At 33.6% G+C, this 19,441-nt stretch overlaps 1 protein-coding gene across 3 annotated transcripts; it reads left to right on the plus strand.

The window, feature by feature from the left end:
* The first annotated feature begins 1,968 nt into the window (after positions 1–1,968).
* LOC112775605 (TNF receptor-associated factor homolog 1b) lies at positions 1,969–14,338 on the plus strand. Of its 3 annotated transcripts, none has more exons than XM_025819355.3 (13): positions 1,969–3,240; positions 3,952–4,175; positions 4,625–4,736; positions 6,233–6,321; positions 6,494–6,562; positions 6,645–6,777; positions 7,741–7,899; positions 8,503–8,851; positions 9,286–9,398; positions 10,497–10,647; positions 10,913–11,385; positions 11,471–11,672; positions 12,708–14,338. In XM_025819355.3, exons 2-13 carry the CDS (start codon positions 3,998–4,000, stop codon positions 14,094–14,096), a joined length of 3,417 nt encoding a protein of 1,138 aa, XP_025675140.1. In that variant the 5' UTR covers positions 1,969–3,240; positions 3,952–3,997; the 3' UTR covers positions 14,097–14,338. The 3 variants fall into 3 exon arrangements, with proteins under 3 accessions (XP_025675140.1, XP_025675141.1, XP_072084864.1); XM_025819356.3 differs by having other exon boundaries at positions 3,071–3,240; positions 3,995–4,175; XM_072228763.1 differs by having other exon boundaries at positions 3,096–3,240; positions 3,952–4,238.
* The last annotated feature ends 5,103 nt before the right edge of the window (positions 14,339–19,441 follow it).

Consider the following 19,441-nt stretch of genomic DNA (forward strand, 5'->3'; position numbering starts at 1 on the left):
ATGTGGTGGGTTGTTTTGCCTATATTCTCTCTGATTGCAAGGTGACAGGGCACTCTCCCTCTGAGATATAAGACAAGGCACTCTCCCTCCGAGATAAAATCATACCTCCAGTAGAAAATGTGACAGAACACTCTCCCTCTGAGACTGGCTTATGATAAGCCCGTATATTTTTCCTCTTGGGAATGCGTAACAGAGAGACAATGTCCGGGTTAGTTACCGGATGTGTCAGGTCTGGCACTTTAACCAACACTTGAACTAACGACTAGTAGAATAGGCATGCATCATACTGCATTTGTTTGAAATTGCTTGGGTATACATAATTATTTGGTTTACCTAATTGATATCCTGTTAACGGCTACTTATACTACTTGTCATAATTGTTCTCTATGTGTGATTGTTTGATTGTCTGTCTGATTACTTGTGAATGCCACTTGTTGGTTCGAATTATGGTGGAGTGTGGTGGCTTGTAAGAAATTGACGATTATGATTGTTTGAATGTGGAATTAATTTTGGGCCGGAGATCGTGATTAATTAATTTAGTTATATCTCTTGATGTGTTGTGGTGTATTTTGGGCCGGAGGCCATGATAGGTTGAATGTGAATGAATTTTGGACCGGAGGCCATGGTTGGGTAAGTTATATCCTTTGGTGATGTTGGTGAAATTGATATGTTGAGATTGAAAGTCTTGTAAATGATGTATGTATGTGTGATTGGGATGATTAATTGTTAGTTTTGGGGAAAAGATTGATGCTTGGCGAATTAATGATTAAAGAACTAGATGGAGTTAGGAATAAGACAAATGTTTAGAGAATAAGATTAATAAGATAAGCAATGATCACTGCTGAAAAACACACACACACACACATCTTTTTATAACAATTCTGAAACTCTACTAAGACGTGTGGTTATGTTCTTACCCCTTACAGTCCTATCTTTTTCAGGAAACGAACGACTATGAAAATTTTACTGAGGCTTTGGTTGTACTTGATTTGTTTTAATATCTTAGATATTTTTCCTCACCTTTGTTATCAATATTTACATTTTTGTAAAGAGGGATAAGAGTTGTGAATGTAATTACATATATATGTAATATTTGTATGTTTCTTGTATAAGTTATTCTTGTGAATGTAAAGTGTGTGATAATTTGAATGTATGTATGTCCATATAAAAGAAAAATATTTCCGATTTTTCAAAGAAAAGTCGATAATTTTTTTAGGTAAAGGCTCCTACTTACTATTATATATATGAGTTATACCCCTTCCCTTGCCCCTATCGAGAAATAGAACTAACTAATATTAAATCTTAAGCAAAAAAGGCAGTGGGAACTAGAATGAACAGTGCAGTAGCAATAAATATATATATATATATATAGAAGTCGTTGTAATATCATCGTTATCAGCGTGGTGCAGCCAAAAGCGTGACATTCTAGTAGTGAGGGTGTTACATTAAGTGAGGTGAGTGATTTACTTTACTTGTTAAATGAAGAAATTGAAGAATCCAACCTACGGTAACTCTTAATGTTAGCTTCTTTAGTTTCATCCCTTTGATCTAAGTTGTCAAGGATAATTCTTTGAAGGTCTAGTTGAAAAAGCTCTTTTGGCAACCTAAGTTGCTAAAAATAGATTTCTTAAAGATCTAGTAGAAAAATTCTATATTTCTTCTTATTTTTGCTGTGTTTTTTATTCCTATTTATTTATCTTATCAGAGAGGCACTGAACATGAGCGCATTATGGAGGTGATGGATCTGAAGTTGGAGGCGATCTAATTCTCCATCCCTCAACTTCTCTCTGATTATAATAGGAGCCACTCAGCCGTACACAAGTCATCTATAGAATCAAATTCTGGAGTCGACAATTTCTCTCGTCCTTGACAACAAGGAAGGGTGAGTTTCGATTTACCAAAATTTGATAGTTTCTGATACATTGAGTTGAATCTTTTCTGTCGATCAATATTTTAATTTCTTCAGAGTGCCAAAAGAAGACCAAATCGGTATTGCTGCCATCCATATGACTAGCATGGTCATTCCTTGGTTTCAGATGTCTCAACATTCAACACCATTTGTTCGTTTCGCTCATAGCCTCAACTCAAAGTGTTCCATAGAGATCAAATTTGGGAACCTCACTTTTCGAATCTCCACACGAATTGATCTTTAAGCTTCAACAACAACGTCCAGTGAATGATTATTATGTTGACTTTGTTATTCTTGTTAATCGGTCTCATATTAATCTATCAGATACTTTAGGGAGCAGCAATAACCGATATAATAAGTAACAGATTACGCAATGATAGTGCAGGAGATCCAACTTCCTCCATCAGTCCTATTCTCTCTCACTTTACTATAAAGGATTTTTTAATTTCTATTTTGGTTATTTTGATCATTTTGATTTTAAAATTTTAAATAAGGTTTTGATAATTATAAAGTAAACTTTTTTTATTTTGGTTTTTCTAATATATTTTCTATGGTGCCAGGAAATTTTAAAACTCATAATTATAGTCTTCACCATTAATTACTTCATTAAAGAATAAATTCACAAATTGAATGTTAACTTATCATAAAAATTATATATTTATTTAAAGAATTTAATTTTAATATACAATTTAAAATATTTTATTCAGTCGTTAAATATATTTTTTTTTGAATAACTATTTATGTGATTCATGTAAAAAATTAGTTATTTTTATTGACGTGACGCTACTAGTAATAGAATGTAGGTGTAAATACTAAAATTCCATTACAATTAAATTCTTATTTAAATAAAAAATAGTGTATTTTCCCTACGCAAATAAAATTGAAACCTAAGAAAAATTACAAAAGCCAAAATCATGCGAGAAACTGAAAGTGGCGGCTGTGTAGTTGTTGTTGTTGTTGTTTTTTTTTTTAAAATGCAATGAAAAATAAAAAATGGAAAAACTACTAAATAGGGACGAAAAAGGAAACCCGTGTTCTTCTAATGCAAAAGCCTATAAGGAAAGTATGGAAACAATTGTGATTGAAAGAAAGAATAAAATATTTATTTTTCTTTTTATTATCTGAAAAAAAATATAATTTTTAATTAATTTATTTAATTTTGGGGTTTGTTTTGGGTTATGCTTTTGCTCTCTTTCTTCTCTCTCTGTTGCTGCTGAACCTATTTCTCTTCTCTCTCTCTCTTCGCCTCTCTTTCTCTCTCTCTCTCTCTCTCTAAAATCTCAGGGCTCTGATTGCGCCCTTTTGACAAACCTCCGCTCTTCGATTCCCAGGTTTGTCTTCCACTCTTCACATCGATCCACTCATTCTCTTTCTGTTTCACTCTTCAATTTCCCTATTCTGATCATATTATCCCCCCTTTTTTTTTCATTCTTTTTGTTTTTTTATTTATTCGTGTGAATTATTGCCTGAGATATTCGCTTTCTTTGCAAATGTTTGTTTTGGCTGTGAATTTTCGGTTTTTGATTTTTATGCTATTTTGCCTCATAGAGGTAGTTCCACCATCGCGTATTGTTCAGTTGCTTGATTTTTATTTTAATTAGGATTGTTTTAACTATTAGTTTGATTGAGTATTTTTTGTTTTTGAAATTTTTTATTTTAGGGTTTTATTTGATGTTTGGGTTTTTGGCTGAGTTTGCCTTTGTGTTTGTGTTTGGTTTCAATAATTTTGAGCTGAAATTGGGAAGGTTGGTGTTGCATTAGTTTAATTGATATGAGTTCTGAAGAAGAGAGTGTTATTGTTTTTCTGGTTCTTAACTGGGAGAATTTAAAATTGGATGCTTAATTTGTTCTTTGTTGTCTTAAATTTTCCTTGGCAAAGCATCTTTGCCTTTTTTTTTGTTGGTTATGATTTGATTTTAAATGATTTTTGTCATGCCGTTAGGAATGGATATACTTACTACCAACTGTGCATCATTGTGTCTGATAAAATAATGTGGGGTTTTAGGGGTTGATTTGGGTTTGTTTATTTGATTATTTTACAGTGGTTGTTGTAAGCGGAGATTTAGTGGACTATTTCCTGATCAGGGAATGGCTGGGGTTGTCAGTGAGGAGTCTGGAGTGGGAAAATCTGCGGAGGGAATCTCAAGTGGGCAACGGTGTCAATCTGGGGATGCATTGGCAGAGTGGCGATCATCTGAGCAGGTTGAGAATGGAATCACGTCTACCTCACCTCCTTATTGGGACACTGATGACGAAGATGATGGTGGTAAATTTCTTTCCTCGGTTTTTCCCCGCACACACACATGGCTGAGTGAGCTTTAGGGGGATGGTAATTATGTTATAAAGAATACTTCAATTAGATGTCATGTTATGTGACAAAATCTCATTCCTTTTTCTTTTGGTTAATTGGTTGACTTTAGTGGTTTGGTTAATTATTCAGTTTGTATGAAAATGTTTGGTAACAATTTGGGTCTTGCACTAATAATGAGACATCATGTTATGTGTTGTCACTTAGATACACTGTTAGCAGTTCTGCTTGTCTCTTAGTAAGTTTTGTAGTGAGATTATTATACCATCAAATTTCTCAGACCTTTAAATCGGCTGTTAAACTTTCCAAGTGCATGGATGTGATTATACTTTGATTATCGTTGTTAAAGTTTCTAAGTGAATGGATGTTATTATATTTTGATTATTGTTTTGGTTTTCATTGTACAGGACCAAAACCTTCTGAACTGTATGGAAAATATACATGGAAGATAGAGAAGTTTTCTCAGATTACCAAAAGGGAACTTCGCAGTAATGCCTTTGAGGTTGGCGGCTACAAATGGTATGTTCCTTTAGATAGACTTATAGGACTTGATCACTTTTTTTTTGTTATTTTGTGCTTTAGACATTACTGTTTGCATTGTTTTGATCAAAACCTTCAAACCTATTTGTATGTTAGATCTTGTTGGTAACAATTATAATCTTGAGCAAAGGATGAAATCCATATTGTAAAATTCAAAGGATGGGATTGGGCATGACAAATGAGTGCCACCCTGTTTTGGGCAAATACTTTTAGAGTTGCTCCACAAGTTACAAACAAGTTCTGTGGCTGGTTATCTCTTTTGGTAAAGCCTCGGTATAGGAATTTAAGAATGACTAAAGCCAAATTTTAATTCAAAGGATGGATGAGATCCTTGAAGGAAAACCGGAAAATGTTGCTGCAAAATACCCGAAAATATGAAGATTTATTGGATGAAACTTGGTTAGATGTTGCTTCCATTTATTAAAACCTTTTACCTAGTACCTCAGAACACCATTGCGACATCACCAGAAAGTAATGGATAAGAGAGTGCAGTGCCAGACAGCTGCTTCTGCAGAGGTCCAATAGCAATTCTGGTACCAGAAATAGCCCAAAAATGCATCAATATTCAATGATGGCAACAGTCAAACTCTAAGGCTTATAAGATGGGTCCTCTACATGCACCTTCTCTTGTTGGACAGACAGTGGCAGGTCTTCAAATGTGCAGAAGCTTGGTGAGGTGTTTAATGCCACGTGGGAGACCATGTGAAGATGCGTCTGTAGGAAACGAAATGTGCAGGAGGTGATGGTTTTGTTGGTGAGGTCGATCGCCTGAATTAGGACTGGAATGGTGGCCGATGGCAAAGAAGTGTTGGAGACTGGTGGAATGACACGTGACACAGGTTCAAGGCTGCTGGAGTGATGCATGGTAACAGCTGGCTAGAAAGAATGCTGGAAAAGTTGGCGGAAAGGACACCAGGGTTAATAGTGCATTTTTAAAACAGTAGCTGTGTGAGGAAAGTTTTAAAATGAAGACTAGAAGCAAGATTGAAGAAACAGGTATAAAGCAAAGATGGGATAGATTCTTAAAAATATAAGTTTCAAATGATTGGAACCTGGCCATAGAAAGATGCCATGGGTCACAATTGTTGGTACCGCTTTGATACCATGTTAAGATTATGAATTTTAGGTAAGAGTGTAGGTAAAAAGAGAATAAAGAGTGAATTAATGGAAGTTTGCAGGTGGTGTGAAGTGTGATGTGTAAAATTACAAAGCATCAATCCCCCATTTATAACAACACAAACTCTAATCCTAATTAACCAAGGGAATAATCATGAAAGTTTGCGATATTCTAGATATATCACAGGATACTCTCTATTTCTAACAGATGCGTTAATAGAATTCAAGTCTTTGATGTACTTTTGGTACATACTAACTAATAAATTTGTTTTGTTTGCAAAGATGGTCCATATGACTTGCTAATTGCTTAATACGTAGTGTCGATTTTGTTGACTTACTCATCCTTTGGCGTGTGGCAGGTATATTTTAATCTATCCACAAGGTTGTGATGTTTGCAATCATCTTTCGCTGTTTCTGTGTGTGGCTAATCATGATAAACTTCTTCCAGGTTCAATTCACAAAACATATAATACATATAATTTTGTCAAAACAGAAAAAAAAATCTCAATTTGTTTTTATTTTTATTTTTTTTGAAGATTGTATCATTTTGTAGTTTCACTTTCTGTGTAACTGGTTCCAGATTGTTTCGCTTATATTCCCTTTTCTTTGGGGTGATACAGGATGGAGCCATTTCGCGCAATTCACAATTGCCGTGGTCAACAAAGACCCAAAGAAATCAAAATATTCTGGTTTGCTGGCTAATAGTTGCTTTATTACTACTGGAGTTTACAATTTTTCTATCAGCATTATTGAGACACTTATACCTTCCAGATACGTTGCATCGATTTTGGAAGAAGGAGCATGACTGGGGATGGAAAAAATTTATGGAGCTTTCCAAGGTGTATGATGGATTTGTTGACACTTCTGACAATCTGATAATAAAAGCTCAAGTTCAAGTCATTAGGTATTCTATACGTAGTTTATGTTATTGGAATCTTTCAGGTTCAAGTTCAAGTTCACCTCCATCTTTTGTGCAGCTTTGTTACTGTGCTACTGATTAGTGTTTGTCCACAGTTTTCAACTTTGTTTTCTAAAAATATATAGAAAGAAGAAATTTTTATATAGGTTATAGTTGTAATAGTTAGAGTGATTGCTCAATATCCCTTTTAGTAAATTGAGAACCAGCAAGAAACAACACTGGTTTTGTGATGCAAAATCTCTTAAGCGAAGTAGGGCCTACAGTAGTTCTTGTCGTTATGTAATATTTGTGGCAAGGCTATATAAAGCCTTGGATTTATATGTGGCAACCTGTATTTCCATTATGATGATTGATGCACAGAAATTTTAGACTTCTACTCTCCATAGGCCTTTTCAATGTTATTTTTCTGTCACTTTTTGGGCCTAAAATTTGTGTTAAATGTTATCTTGTCGTGTTTAAGATATTTTCTGTTAAAATATTGAGTTGCTATAGCTGTGTGGATTACCTTTGTTAGCTTTAATAAAAATATGATTGCTAAACAATTGAAAGATGGGAAAGAAGAAATCAGATCTAACTTAGAGAAATAAATAAATCATGGATGCTGCATAATTATTATGAAAGATGACAATGAGCACACATGTAGTAGCAGTTTGAAACCAATTATAAACATGTGTTATTGGTTTGTTGATGCAGGAGAGCGGTATATATTGTTGGATGAAAGGCCTTTTTAATATATTTACTCCTAAAGTCCAAATGACAAATTATTCCCTTCTAAATCTCATACAAAAAATGATAGGATTTCAAATTATATATAAAAAAAGAAATTTCATGACGTCTGGGCCTCTGGACAATGAGAAATGTAAACCTTGTTTATTTAGTTTTTATTTTGAGCTGGAGCTTTTGGTTCAGATGTGTGATCTTATTTAACTTTTTGTTTCTGATGCATAGGGAGAAATCAGACAGACCTTTTCGTTGCCTTGATTGTCAGTATAGGAGAGAACTTGTTAGGGTATATTTGACAAATGTAGAACAAATTTGCCGGCGCTTTGTGGAAGAGAGAAGAAGCAAGCTTGGGAAGTTGATAGAGGATAAAGCTAGGTGGTCGAGGTACTTTATGCTTTGCTACAAAAGTGTCATTCTTGTATGTGTATAATCTGTTCTGTAACTTGTCACACTATGTATGCCATTGTCCTTATGTTTTGTTCTTTCTCCATATTGTCACCTTGACTTAATAAAAGTCAGGGTTATTAAATTATTTATTTTTCACAGTTTCTGATCAATAATAATATTTCAAAACTTGAACTGAAGAACCATTATTTGAGTTGGTTTAATTCCCCTTCAATCTCTAAATTCAAAATATCATTGGCATGTTGGGAGGGAAAGCATTCAATCCTTGAAAGTGAAAAATGTTTAATGTATTGGGAACGGATAGGAAGGTAGAGATGAGAGATGAATACTGTAGAATCAAACCTATTCAGTGACCATTTTTTATGTAGGTAGCCACCTTCATGGAATCTGAAATATATACCATCTCATCATTGTATGATCTATTTAACTGTCTTTGTGCCTCCCCCTAGTAATTTTTTATTTTGGGAATCTAAACTATTTCCCTATTTAATATTGTGCATTCATTCGTTGACACTTCGCTAGACCTTTAAGTTGCAGTGTTTCATTTGATTAGCTGATCATACGGTAATTTGTTACATTCAGTTTCTTTGCTTTCTGGCGGGAAATTGACCAAAATTCTAGGCGCCGCATGTCGAGAGAGAAGACAGATGTAATTTTGAAGGTAGTTGTAAAACACTTCTTTATAGAGAAAGAAGTCACGTCTACGTTGGTTATGGACTCTTTGTACAGTGGGCTGAGGGCTCTTGAAGGCCAGACTAAGTGCAAGAAGGCTAGGGTAAAATCGCTGGATGGTGAAGAAATGCCAGCACCAATTATTCGTGTTGAGAAGGATATGTTTGTATTGGTGGATGATGTTTTACTGCTACTAGAAAGGGCTGCTATAGAACCACTCCCTCCTAAAGAGGAGAAGGGTCCTCAGAATCGTACAAAGGTAAGATGTTGGAATCATGTTCATGAAAATAACTATGGAATTATCTGTTGATAGCATTAATGTAGTCAATCCATGATTGAAGGGCAGAGCAGCTGGCCCAAAAGTGCTAGTTATAGCATATCAAGGAGCTGCCTCTATATTGACAATAGTGGTTATAATGCAATGGATTTATACTACTCAAATGCTAAAAACTAAGTTGAATTTATGTTGGGATCCCCCTTATTTTTCTACCAAATTTCTGTAGTTCACTTACGGGTATTGATATATCTCCTTTAATAATTAATGTAATGTTTAAGAAGTAAGTTTAGCATCGATAGAGCATTTAACAGCTCTAGAGGTTATGAGCACGAAGAAGGATATGGATGTGATATAGTTGGGCTTCATGGTTTTAGAATCCATTTCATTTCTTAGAGAACTTCTTGCCTAATTTGTAGGATGGAAACTCGGGAGAGGACTTCAATAAAGATTCTATAGAGCGTGATGAAAGGCGTCTCACAGAATTGGGTCGTAGAACTTTGGAGATATTTGTCCTTGCCCATATATTCAGGTATTGTGTGCTTTTAAATACCCATAGCCTTCTCTCTCTCTCTCTCTCTCTCTCTCTCTCTCTCAGCTATTTCTTGTGTTGGTAGTTTATAAAGGGTAGCTTGGTGCACAAATATTAGAGAAGGGTAATGTAGGCATTCCAACTTGATAAATGCATTAGTGGTTGGTTTCTGATAGGGAACAGCAAGGCAAAGAGTTGAAAGTGTATTCAAGAGAAAAAAGGAAAGGTAAAATAGGTTGCGTTTGGTTTTGAGAATAGGACAAGACAAGACACTGAGAACATGACACAAAAGATAGAGATACAGAAACTAGTGTTTTTTTTTAATTTGTTTGATGATAAACTGAATATAAGATAAAACAAACAACAAAAAGTTCGATTTACCTTCATTTTTTCCTTCACACAAAATTTAGAATAAAAAATAGAATGATAAAAGATGTAATTATGAAAATTTGATAGAAATCACAAAAGAAAAAATAAAAAAATAAGTTGTGTCACTGTCCAGTGTCTCTGTGTCCTTTCCGTCAAGAAAGACGCAAAATACACTAATTCAGTGTCCCAGGACACTATCTCTATCTATGTCTCACTTGCCAAATACGATTTTGTCTCTGTATTCATGCCTTAATGTCCCCTCCTTGTAAACAAACACAGCCATAGGGAATGGCTCCTCAAGCCATGTGGGCTAGAGCGTAACTAACTTTGGTGAGCTGAAGGCCATAGGGGGCCCTTTTGTGTGGAGAGATTTCTGTTAGAGGAGATATAGGTGTCACGAGTGAGGTCAGAAAAGGGTTAGGTTTGGATTATTCTAGTTTTGGAGTGGGAGAGCTACTGAGTGCTCTGAATTTGGCTCTTGAGCATTTTGGCTTATTCTGAGAATTTCCATTTATCAATATCATACCCTTCTTTCTCTACTTTTCCTATCTCTGTATTATTATATTCTATCAGTGTCACAGCTTGACTCCGTGACCTTGAAGTCACATGGAGACAACTCAACTGTTGCTCCAAAGCTCTCTTTCTTGTGTTGGTACTTGGTAGTTTATATGTATGTATTTATCATCCGTTGATTAAGATATGCTGACTCCTACCTATCGAACGTTGCAGCAATAAAATTGAGGTTGCATACCAGGAGGCTGTTGCACTTAAGAGACAGGAAGAGCTCATCCGGGAAGAAGAGGCTGCATGGCAAGCTGAAAGTGATCAGAAAGTAAAACGTGGTGTCGGTGAGAAGGAAAAGAAGTCAAAGAGAAAACAGGTGCGGGTCTCAAGGAGACATTGTCAAGGGATCTTCATTTCAATGAGTCTTGACCTTCTATTTTCCTTCTCCATGCAGCTAACTTTGGGTTTGAAATAGTTCATAATAATAAAAGCATCCCAAGATATCTATTGCAAAACTGGCAGATAACTTGCCCAAAATAACTAACCCAACCTTAAAGGATGTTAAGTGCATTTGGTTTATATGAGGAAATAGTTGACTTTGCTTTTATGGCTGACAACTAGACCACTTTTTTTCATGACAGGCGAAACAAAAACGGAACAATCGCAAAGGAAAGGATAAAGGGAAGGAGGAGAGGACTGCTTTGGCTCTTAATGGCAAGAACCAAGATGACAATGATGTTGATGAGAAAAAGGATTCTATTATGGATGAGCCTCAAAGTCTGTCTGAAAAGGCTGATGCCATGGAAGATGTTTCTGATGTGTCTGACTCCGTGGATGCCGTTGTTGAGGTACTTCAACCTGATTCAGAAGACAGAGATGCTAGTCCTGTTAATTGGGATACTGATGCATCTGAAGCTCATCCTCCAACTGAGGCTAGTAGCAACGGCATAGGTGTTTCATCGATGCAAAATGGACTGTCTGAGAAAAGGAGCAGTTCAGTGATAGATGATAGTTCTTCAACATGCTCAACTGATTCATTGCCATCAGTGGTCATGAATGACCATTACAAGGGGAGCCCTTTCTCAAATTATAAAGCCCATAAGTCACCTAGCAGGTAAATGTATACATTAAACTTTTAGTCTGGATTGATATCAAGTATGGTTGGTGTCTTAACCTAATTTGGCACCTTTTATCTGTAGAGCTAAGAACCATGGTAAAGCATCTTGTGATATTGGTAGCTGGACAAATGAAACAGATGGTCAACCATCTGGTTCTGCCACAGATGCTGTGGGTATTCACAATGAGTCTGGAAGCAGTAAGGTTCGGGAATCTGAGTCCAAGGGTACTGTCATCTCCTTGCGGGACCGGTTAAAGTGGGCTGAGCAACATGTTGTAAGAAAGGTGGTCCAATTTCCATCCCCGAATCCTTGTAAAATTATTAAGTGTTTCTTGCTCTCTGGTTGGTTACATATTAGAATAATTTTTACTTGATTCTTCTGCTGAGATAGATCAAAAATAGTTTGCGCTTTGATTATATTTTGGAGAAGTCCGGTAGTATTCAAGATAACTGAAAACCTAGGAACTGTTTGGTCTTATTTTCATTTTCAATGTTTTTTTTGTGAAAAAAAAAAAGAAAACAATAAAATATTGAATACTGTTTTCTGTTTTCATTCAAACTTCACAAAATTTGAATTAGAAAATATTGAAAACAAAAGAAGAAATGAAAACACAAACCAAAGTACCCAAACAAGCCCTTGGTGAAGTTTCTATATACCTACTATGTTTATTGTTTGCATCTTGTTTCCATCAGCTGCCATGTGAGTGAAAACTTTATATTTCCTGTCTTCCCTTGGGGATAATAGATGTGAAATAAGAACGGAATGCTGTTATACATTCTTCTGAAGAAGGAAAAAGTAAAATTCTGACACCTTGTGTTCCTTACGGTACTAATCCATGCAGATATCTTTATCCTATATGAAGATATTTTTATCCTCATTATTTTTTCCCTTGGAGTTGTTTCTTGGTGCTCTTTGCTTCCTATTCATTTGTTTGTTATTTTTATTTCTAGGATTCTTAAAGCTTAACAAGTTTAAGCTTGAGGGAACGTTGTAATGTTAAGTTTATTATTAGTCTTAGGTAAATGCTCATGATTTGTTTTACACTTTACAAATTTACCTATGAATCAAAATGATCTGGATTTTGAAGGTGGTGGATATCATGTTTGTACATGGGAGTAAAATTTTGGTTAATTTTTAATGTTCCCTGTAAAGATCATCTTTTCCCTTTTCTTTTCCCCCTAATTTTTTTTGGGGATAAGCCAAAATATCATAGCATATCCAAAAATTTTGTATTTGCTCATTTGATGTTCAATACTTCGTATCTCCATTATAACATTTTTTTTTCTTGATGTATGGTATTTGCTTTTCTAATTGATAGGAGGAGGATGTTGCTTCACTGCAACAGAAACAGAATATCAAAGACCAAGTTGAGACAGAGAGACCTGTTGACAATGAAAGTCTACGGAAAGAGAATATACCAGCAGTGCCATCCTCACCATTAAGTCCCCTTAGAAACATATCCTCAACTGTTCAGATGAAGTCAGAAGAACACAAGACCAGCGCTACTGTAGATCCTGTTCATATCAGGAAAACATCTTCACCTTTCTCATCTGCATCACAAGCAACAACTGTGTCCAAAACCGAGACCCTAAAATCTTCAACTGCAAGTGTGAGATTAACTGAAAGATCTGTAGCACAACTTTCCGTGATGTCAAGACCTTCTAGTTCTCCTTTAGTTCCTGGTCCCAGGCCTGCAGCTCCTGTTGTCTCAATGGCTCAAACAGCTCCTCCACTTTCACGTTCAGTGAGTGCATCTAGTCGGTTAGGTCCTGATCCATCACCTGCTACTCACAGTTATGTTCCTCAATCCTACAGAAATGCTATAATAGGGAACCCAGTGACTTCAACAGCTGCCAATCTGACCCATTCCAGTTCCTCCAGTTCCACAGTGAAACAATCTTCTGGGTTTTCTCAACCGTCCTCCATGGTATCATCACCGATATTTTTACCCCAGGGCTCTGATAGAATGGGCACTAATGCTGGCCAGACAGGTTTGCCCTTTGGCATGGTTAAACGCGATGTATTACATAATGGTCCCCAGTGGATGGAAAATTCTCAAAGCGAAACAAGCAGAAGCATGCACTATGACCAACCTTCCGGGCTTAATGACATTCAAAACCACCATGACTTGTACAGGCCAGTGCACAGTAGATCTATGGGTGACATCTTGACCGAGTTCCCTGCCTGCACATCTGGCCGTCAGAACCAAGGATTGTTAGTGGATGAGTTCCCGCATCTTGATATCATAAATGACCTGCTTGATGATGAAACTGGTGTTGGAAAGTCGGCAAAGGCAAGTTCAACATTCCAGTCTCTTAATAGTGGGCCACACTTGCTTAATCGACAGTTCAGTTATCCTGGGGACTTGGGTGCAGATGATGATTTTGGATCCTCAACCAGTTCTTGCAGGTTCGAGCGTTCGCTGAGTTTCCATCATCATGATCACGGATTTCAAGGAGGTTATAGGTCGTCTAATGGGCATTTCGATTCAATGAGAGATTATGTTCCACAAATGAGTACTTCTTACGTCAATGGGCAGGTTGACGGGGTGATGCCTAACCAGTGGCAGGTGGGCGGATCTGATCTGCTATATCTAGGTATGAGGAACTCGGATAATGATGGTTACTCGTACTATCCAGATTACTCAAATGTGGCATCTGGTATCAATGGTTATTCCATATTCCGGCCGTCAAATGGTCCTACTTAGAGAGGGAAAAGAGGATGGAGAGTGTCCAGAAATGAGTGGTCACCATCCAAATGGAATAATGTATTTGGGGGGATTTGTTGGTTCTCTTTTTAGATTGGAGTGAGGTTGTGATCACTTCATAAGCAAAAACATCTTGTAAAGAGTGTTTCGGTTATTTGTTTCCAGCTTTTGTTTATGAAATTCATACGTGTCTTGGTTATCTGGGATTTATCATTTATGGATGAATCATTATGAGGTTTTTACCTTCGGAGTTCGGAGTACTTTGGTCATAGTAAACCTAAACAGCGGGAACCATGCATCTCCACGTTTTAGATGCATGCTTTCATAGTAATTAACTCAGGTTTTGCTAACTGGTGCCACAATAGAATTCCGTAAAATCAGATTACTAGTTAAAAGACTAATAATGGTAATTGTGAGAGATAATTTCGAAACACAAAAAAAGTCATGCTCAATAAGTTGTATTGTTTGGCAGGGTAATGACTTATTGAAGAGTTGTCTTTTATTAAAAGGTTGTGACTTATTGAAGAACTGTATTTTCTCAAAGGAATGTTTCTTTTTATGAATATACTAAATACATGAACTCAGTATCTATAAATAGAACATCAAACTAGCAAAACAGAATATAACAATTTATCCTCAAATTTCAAATCTTGAAGGAAGAAACTATGCTAAAGAAGATTATGGTACAACAAGAATAAGAAATAAGTGATCAGGAGTTGCTAGGACTTAGGAGTATAGGTTTTTTTTGTGTGTGTGTTTTTGGGTTTTAAAATATTAGAATCATTTAGATGACTTCGTCAAAAGGTTGAATGGGTGAAATATTTTTGAGTGCTCTAGGAAATGCACGTGATTGGTTTTTTGTAGTTGTAGGCATCTTTTTTGGTTGATTCTTGTCTTTGTCTCGCCTCGTTTAGGCTCGAGTGTATGAACTATCAAAAAATAATTATTTCTATCTTAACACACTCTGTATACATAAGAAAGAATAAAAAATATCATTTTGTCAAACATCATTAGTGTTAAATTTGACTGTATGAGTACAAAAAAGGTCAAATATTTTTTATTATATTTTACAGAAAATTTATCAGTAATTCATTTTATACATCATAATTGGATTGATGAGGGTAGATTAATCAATAATCCATTTTACACATCATAATTGAATTGGTGAGAGTAAATTAAACTTAAAAAAGTATCTGTGACACACACCTTAAAAAGTTTACACAAACGCTTTAAAAAATTAGGTTGTTATATTCTCTATTTTTTTTTCTGGTTACAAATAGTTACATGGTTCTCATCTCGTTAACAAATCCCAAGTTTTCAATCCAAGATGCTCACAATAATCTTGATCAATTTTACATTTTCAATTTAGGTAAACAGTTTAATTAAACTCCTTTTGAAAAAATAATTTAAACAATAAATGATTATATTAAAAGTAACTTATAAATGAGTTATTTTGTGTTTAGATTTTTAATGCTAAAAGTACTTATTTTAAAAAAAATATGATAAAAAAAATTATTATGAGAAGTCATTTTTTTAAACTTTTTTATAAATTTTTAAATAACTTTTTAAAAAACTATAATTTAATTTTAAAAATTATACTAGACATTAATATTACTATTTTTTATAAATAAAAAATTTAAAAAAATTACTTTTAAAAGTCCCAAACAAACTATGAAAAGGACATTGATATGACATATGTTGTTGATAACACCGTCATCCCACCTTACAAATTGTATTAGATAGTGCTTAGTGCACTATGATCTTCTGTCTAAATTAGCCTCCGAGTCTTCTTGGATTTTATTCAAATTTCAAAGTCACTGTCTTTGCTTATTTATGACTATCGGCATTCAAAGCGCACTTAAATGACTCAGAACCTTGTCATCAATTCTATTTCCGACCATTTAAGCACCTAGACTTGACATTTTATTTTCTTGCGTGATCTAAGGTTCAGCTAGCTACGGTTTTTTAGAACATGTTTGTAATTTTGAAATAGAAAAGTATGAGGAGCCAATAGAATATTTGTACAATATATACAATGGAGGTTTATGGAGTATTAGAGATATAACAATTAGTACTACTTTTTTCCATTATCTGAAACTTTTAGGATGAGTAGTATCATGACATGGTATTAGAGCGCTAGATCCAAAGTTCATTGTCTCCCTAGCAGAATCTTTTTGAAATCTACAAATATTTTATTTTGTATTTGATATAAAAAATATTTATTCATATTTTGTTCTTTTAAAAAGTTAGAGGTATTTATTTTAAAAGATATTATAAAAATTTAAATAAGTTTGTATTTTTCAAAGTTAAAAAATTAATATAATTTTATAATTAATAGATATTTATATGTATTCTTATTTTTATTATATTTATGCATTAAAAAATTATTTTAAATGTTAAAAATAGTTTTATTAAATATTATTTTTTTAGTTTATACTTATTAAAAGTAATTTATTTTTATTTACCAAATATAACTATTATAACTTTCAAAAAATTATTTTTAACAAGTTAAATTTAATTAAACTAATTTTAAAATTTAATTTTTTTGTCAGTCCACACCAAAGTTCTTCAATTTATTATTTTCAAAAAAAATAAAAAACTAATATATTCATTTTAAAAATATCAATCTATTTTATTCTTATATAATAACTATTGCAATAGATTATTAACCAATTAGCTGCATTTTGAGGGTTTTGAAGTAAATAAATCAAAAACTCAAATCACCTGGATTCCCTAAATTGAAATTAATATACATATGTTTTCTTTTTATATTATTATATATTATATAAATTGTCATAGTGTTATTTAGATTTATACATCATTAACCGTGGGAGGGTTTCACAATTATTTATATGTTTCTATGGAAGAGTGTGAACATTTATGTATAAAGCTAAATAATATCCTAATACGATGTATATAATAATATTAAAAATATACATAACTTGTGTAATTAATTTCGATTTAGAGAATTCTAATAATTCAGATTCTTTTAAAAAAATTTATCTACGTAAAAAAGCCATATTTATATAGTAGAAACTTAAACGGAATAATATTCTCGATTTATTTTATTAGGTTATATATGAGAGCTCTAAGTCTATAACGGTCAATTGAGTGCATTAAACATCACTTGGAAGAAACATTTTCCATATACAGGAGAACTGCAACGGTCAATTGAGTGCATATCCATCGCCAGGAACGGATTGGAGCTTTGGGGAAATGAATCCTTTCAATTTTTTTTAATAATTGAGAGAATAAATATAAAAGAGAGAACAATAAAAGGTTAAAGATCATATTTTACACTTTCAATTTTTTTTAATAATTGAGAGAATCTATTTCTAGAAGTTTGGTTGGTTTAAGATTTAGGAAATAAAAATTTTATGTAATTTAGAGATTTTATGTGTAGTTATTTTTAGTAATACGATCAATTTAAGTTTTAATTGTTTCACATATTAATATTTTTATTTAATTAATTTAATATTATACATTCAGACTTTGTAATTTTTAAATTAGTTTTTATTTATTCATTTTTATATCTATTTTAAATTTTTTATTTTTAATAATATTAAAATATCAATATATTTAACATTCATATAATTATATAAAAAAATTAATAATAATTTAATGAGATATATAATAACTTGTTAGCTAAAACACATTATAAAGATACTATATTTTATAATTTTATAGAGTGCTATTAATATTATAATAAAACTTTACATTCAAGTCATTTAACCAACCAAGTTTACTCAAGTTGCTCTAACTTAATTCAGCTCCACGCACCATTATTTGTAACTAACTTTTAACTTAACGCATGATTATATATAATTGCCTTTTCTATGTGGATTTTTTTTTTCAAATTTTCTCAGTGTTTTCTGCGTTCTCTTTCTTTTCTGCGTTTTCTTCATTTACGATCATTGCTCTTTGATTTGATTTGAAAATTTGGATCAATTTTTTTTTAATCAAGCAGTGAAATCAAATTTGAACAGCTATTTCGTTTTCGAAGACAATGAATGATGCAAGTTCAGATTGTCAGTTGAACCATGGTGAATTGGATTATTATTTGAAACAAATTAAGTGGATGAGGTTTGGTTCGATCCTAGTTAATTTTGTTCATTAGTAGTTAATGCTCATGTAGTTGAATAATGTAGGAGTTTTGAATTGTTGTTCGCTAAATATGTTTTGTTCCTAGTTTCGATGTATTTAAAAAGACATTTTAGTTTAGTCTGGAACTGTTTTCGATGTTTTTCAGTTTCTCTGTGATGTTAATGAGTAGTTTGTGCCAAAAGTTAGGATGACATTTAATACACTTGAAGAAATTAAAAAATTCTACAAAGATTATTCTAAACTTGCAGGTTTTTCTACAAAAATTCGGAACACAAATAAAAAGAAAAATAAAATTAAAAACCAATTGATTACATGTAGCAGAGATGGTAAATGAAAATCGAACATATCTCCCACTTAGAAGACAAATTCCTTAGCTGGATTAAATTGTCCTGCAAGAATTTATATTCATATATTGAAGGACGTTGGTATTTGGATTATTTCAAAGGTTGTTTTGTATCATTCACATCTGTGTTATCCAAATCAAGTAGAGATGCTTACACAACACAGGCAGTTAAGCATGTTTGTACGCCGTACAATTGAGAATAACAACGAAGCTGGAATTAGACCAAGAAAAACATATCAATTATTTGTGGCACCAACAAGGGGTCATCGTGAATTAAGTTTTATTGAAAAAGATGTAAGAAATTACATTACGAGAAAAGTCCGTAATACTCCGAACTATGCCAAAGAATTTGGAAAATACTTATTAAGAATAAAAGAGAAGAATCAGAATTTCTTTTTCGAGCTTGAACTTGAGGTTGATCACTCAATCAAAATTGCTTTTTGCGCTGATGCAAGAAGCAGGGCTTCCTATGAGTATATTGGAGATGTTATTTCGTTCGATACCATTTATAATACAAACATGTAATTTGCTGTTCTGGTTTATGTGTTTTGTGAAACAACTTTTGGTACATATGATCTTTTGTTTCTGTGTTGTTGATTCAGGTATAATTTGGTTTTTGGTTCTTTTATTAGTGTCAATCACCATGGTCATTCTACACTTCTGGGATATGCTTTGATAAAAAACGAGGATATTCAATGATTCAAATGGTTGTTTAAATGTTGGCTTCGTTGCATAGGAGAAAAGGCTCCAAAGGCATTCTTACCGATCAATGTGCATCGATGCAAAGGGCTATTGAGAGTTGTATATCCACAACCATTCACAGGAGATGTATTTGGCATATTTATGAAGAAGATTCCTCAGAAATTAAACGGCTACAAGAGACACAAAGAAATTGAAC

The sequence above is a fragment of the Arachis hypogaea genome, chromosome 19 (genome assembly GCF_003086295.3).
Source record: "Arachis hypogaea cultivar Tifrunner chromosome 19, arahy.Tifrunner.gnm2.J5K5, whole genome shotgun sequence".
In the NCBI taxonomy this organism is placed as follows: Eukaryota; Viridiplantae; Streptophyta; class Magnoliopsida; order Fabales; family Fabaceae; genus Arachis; species Arachis hypogaea.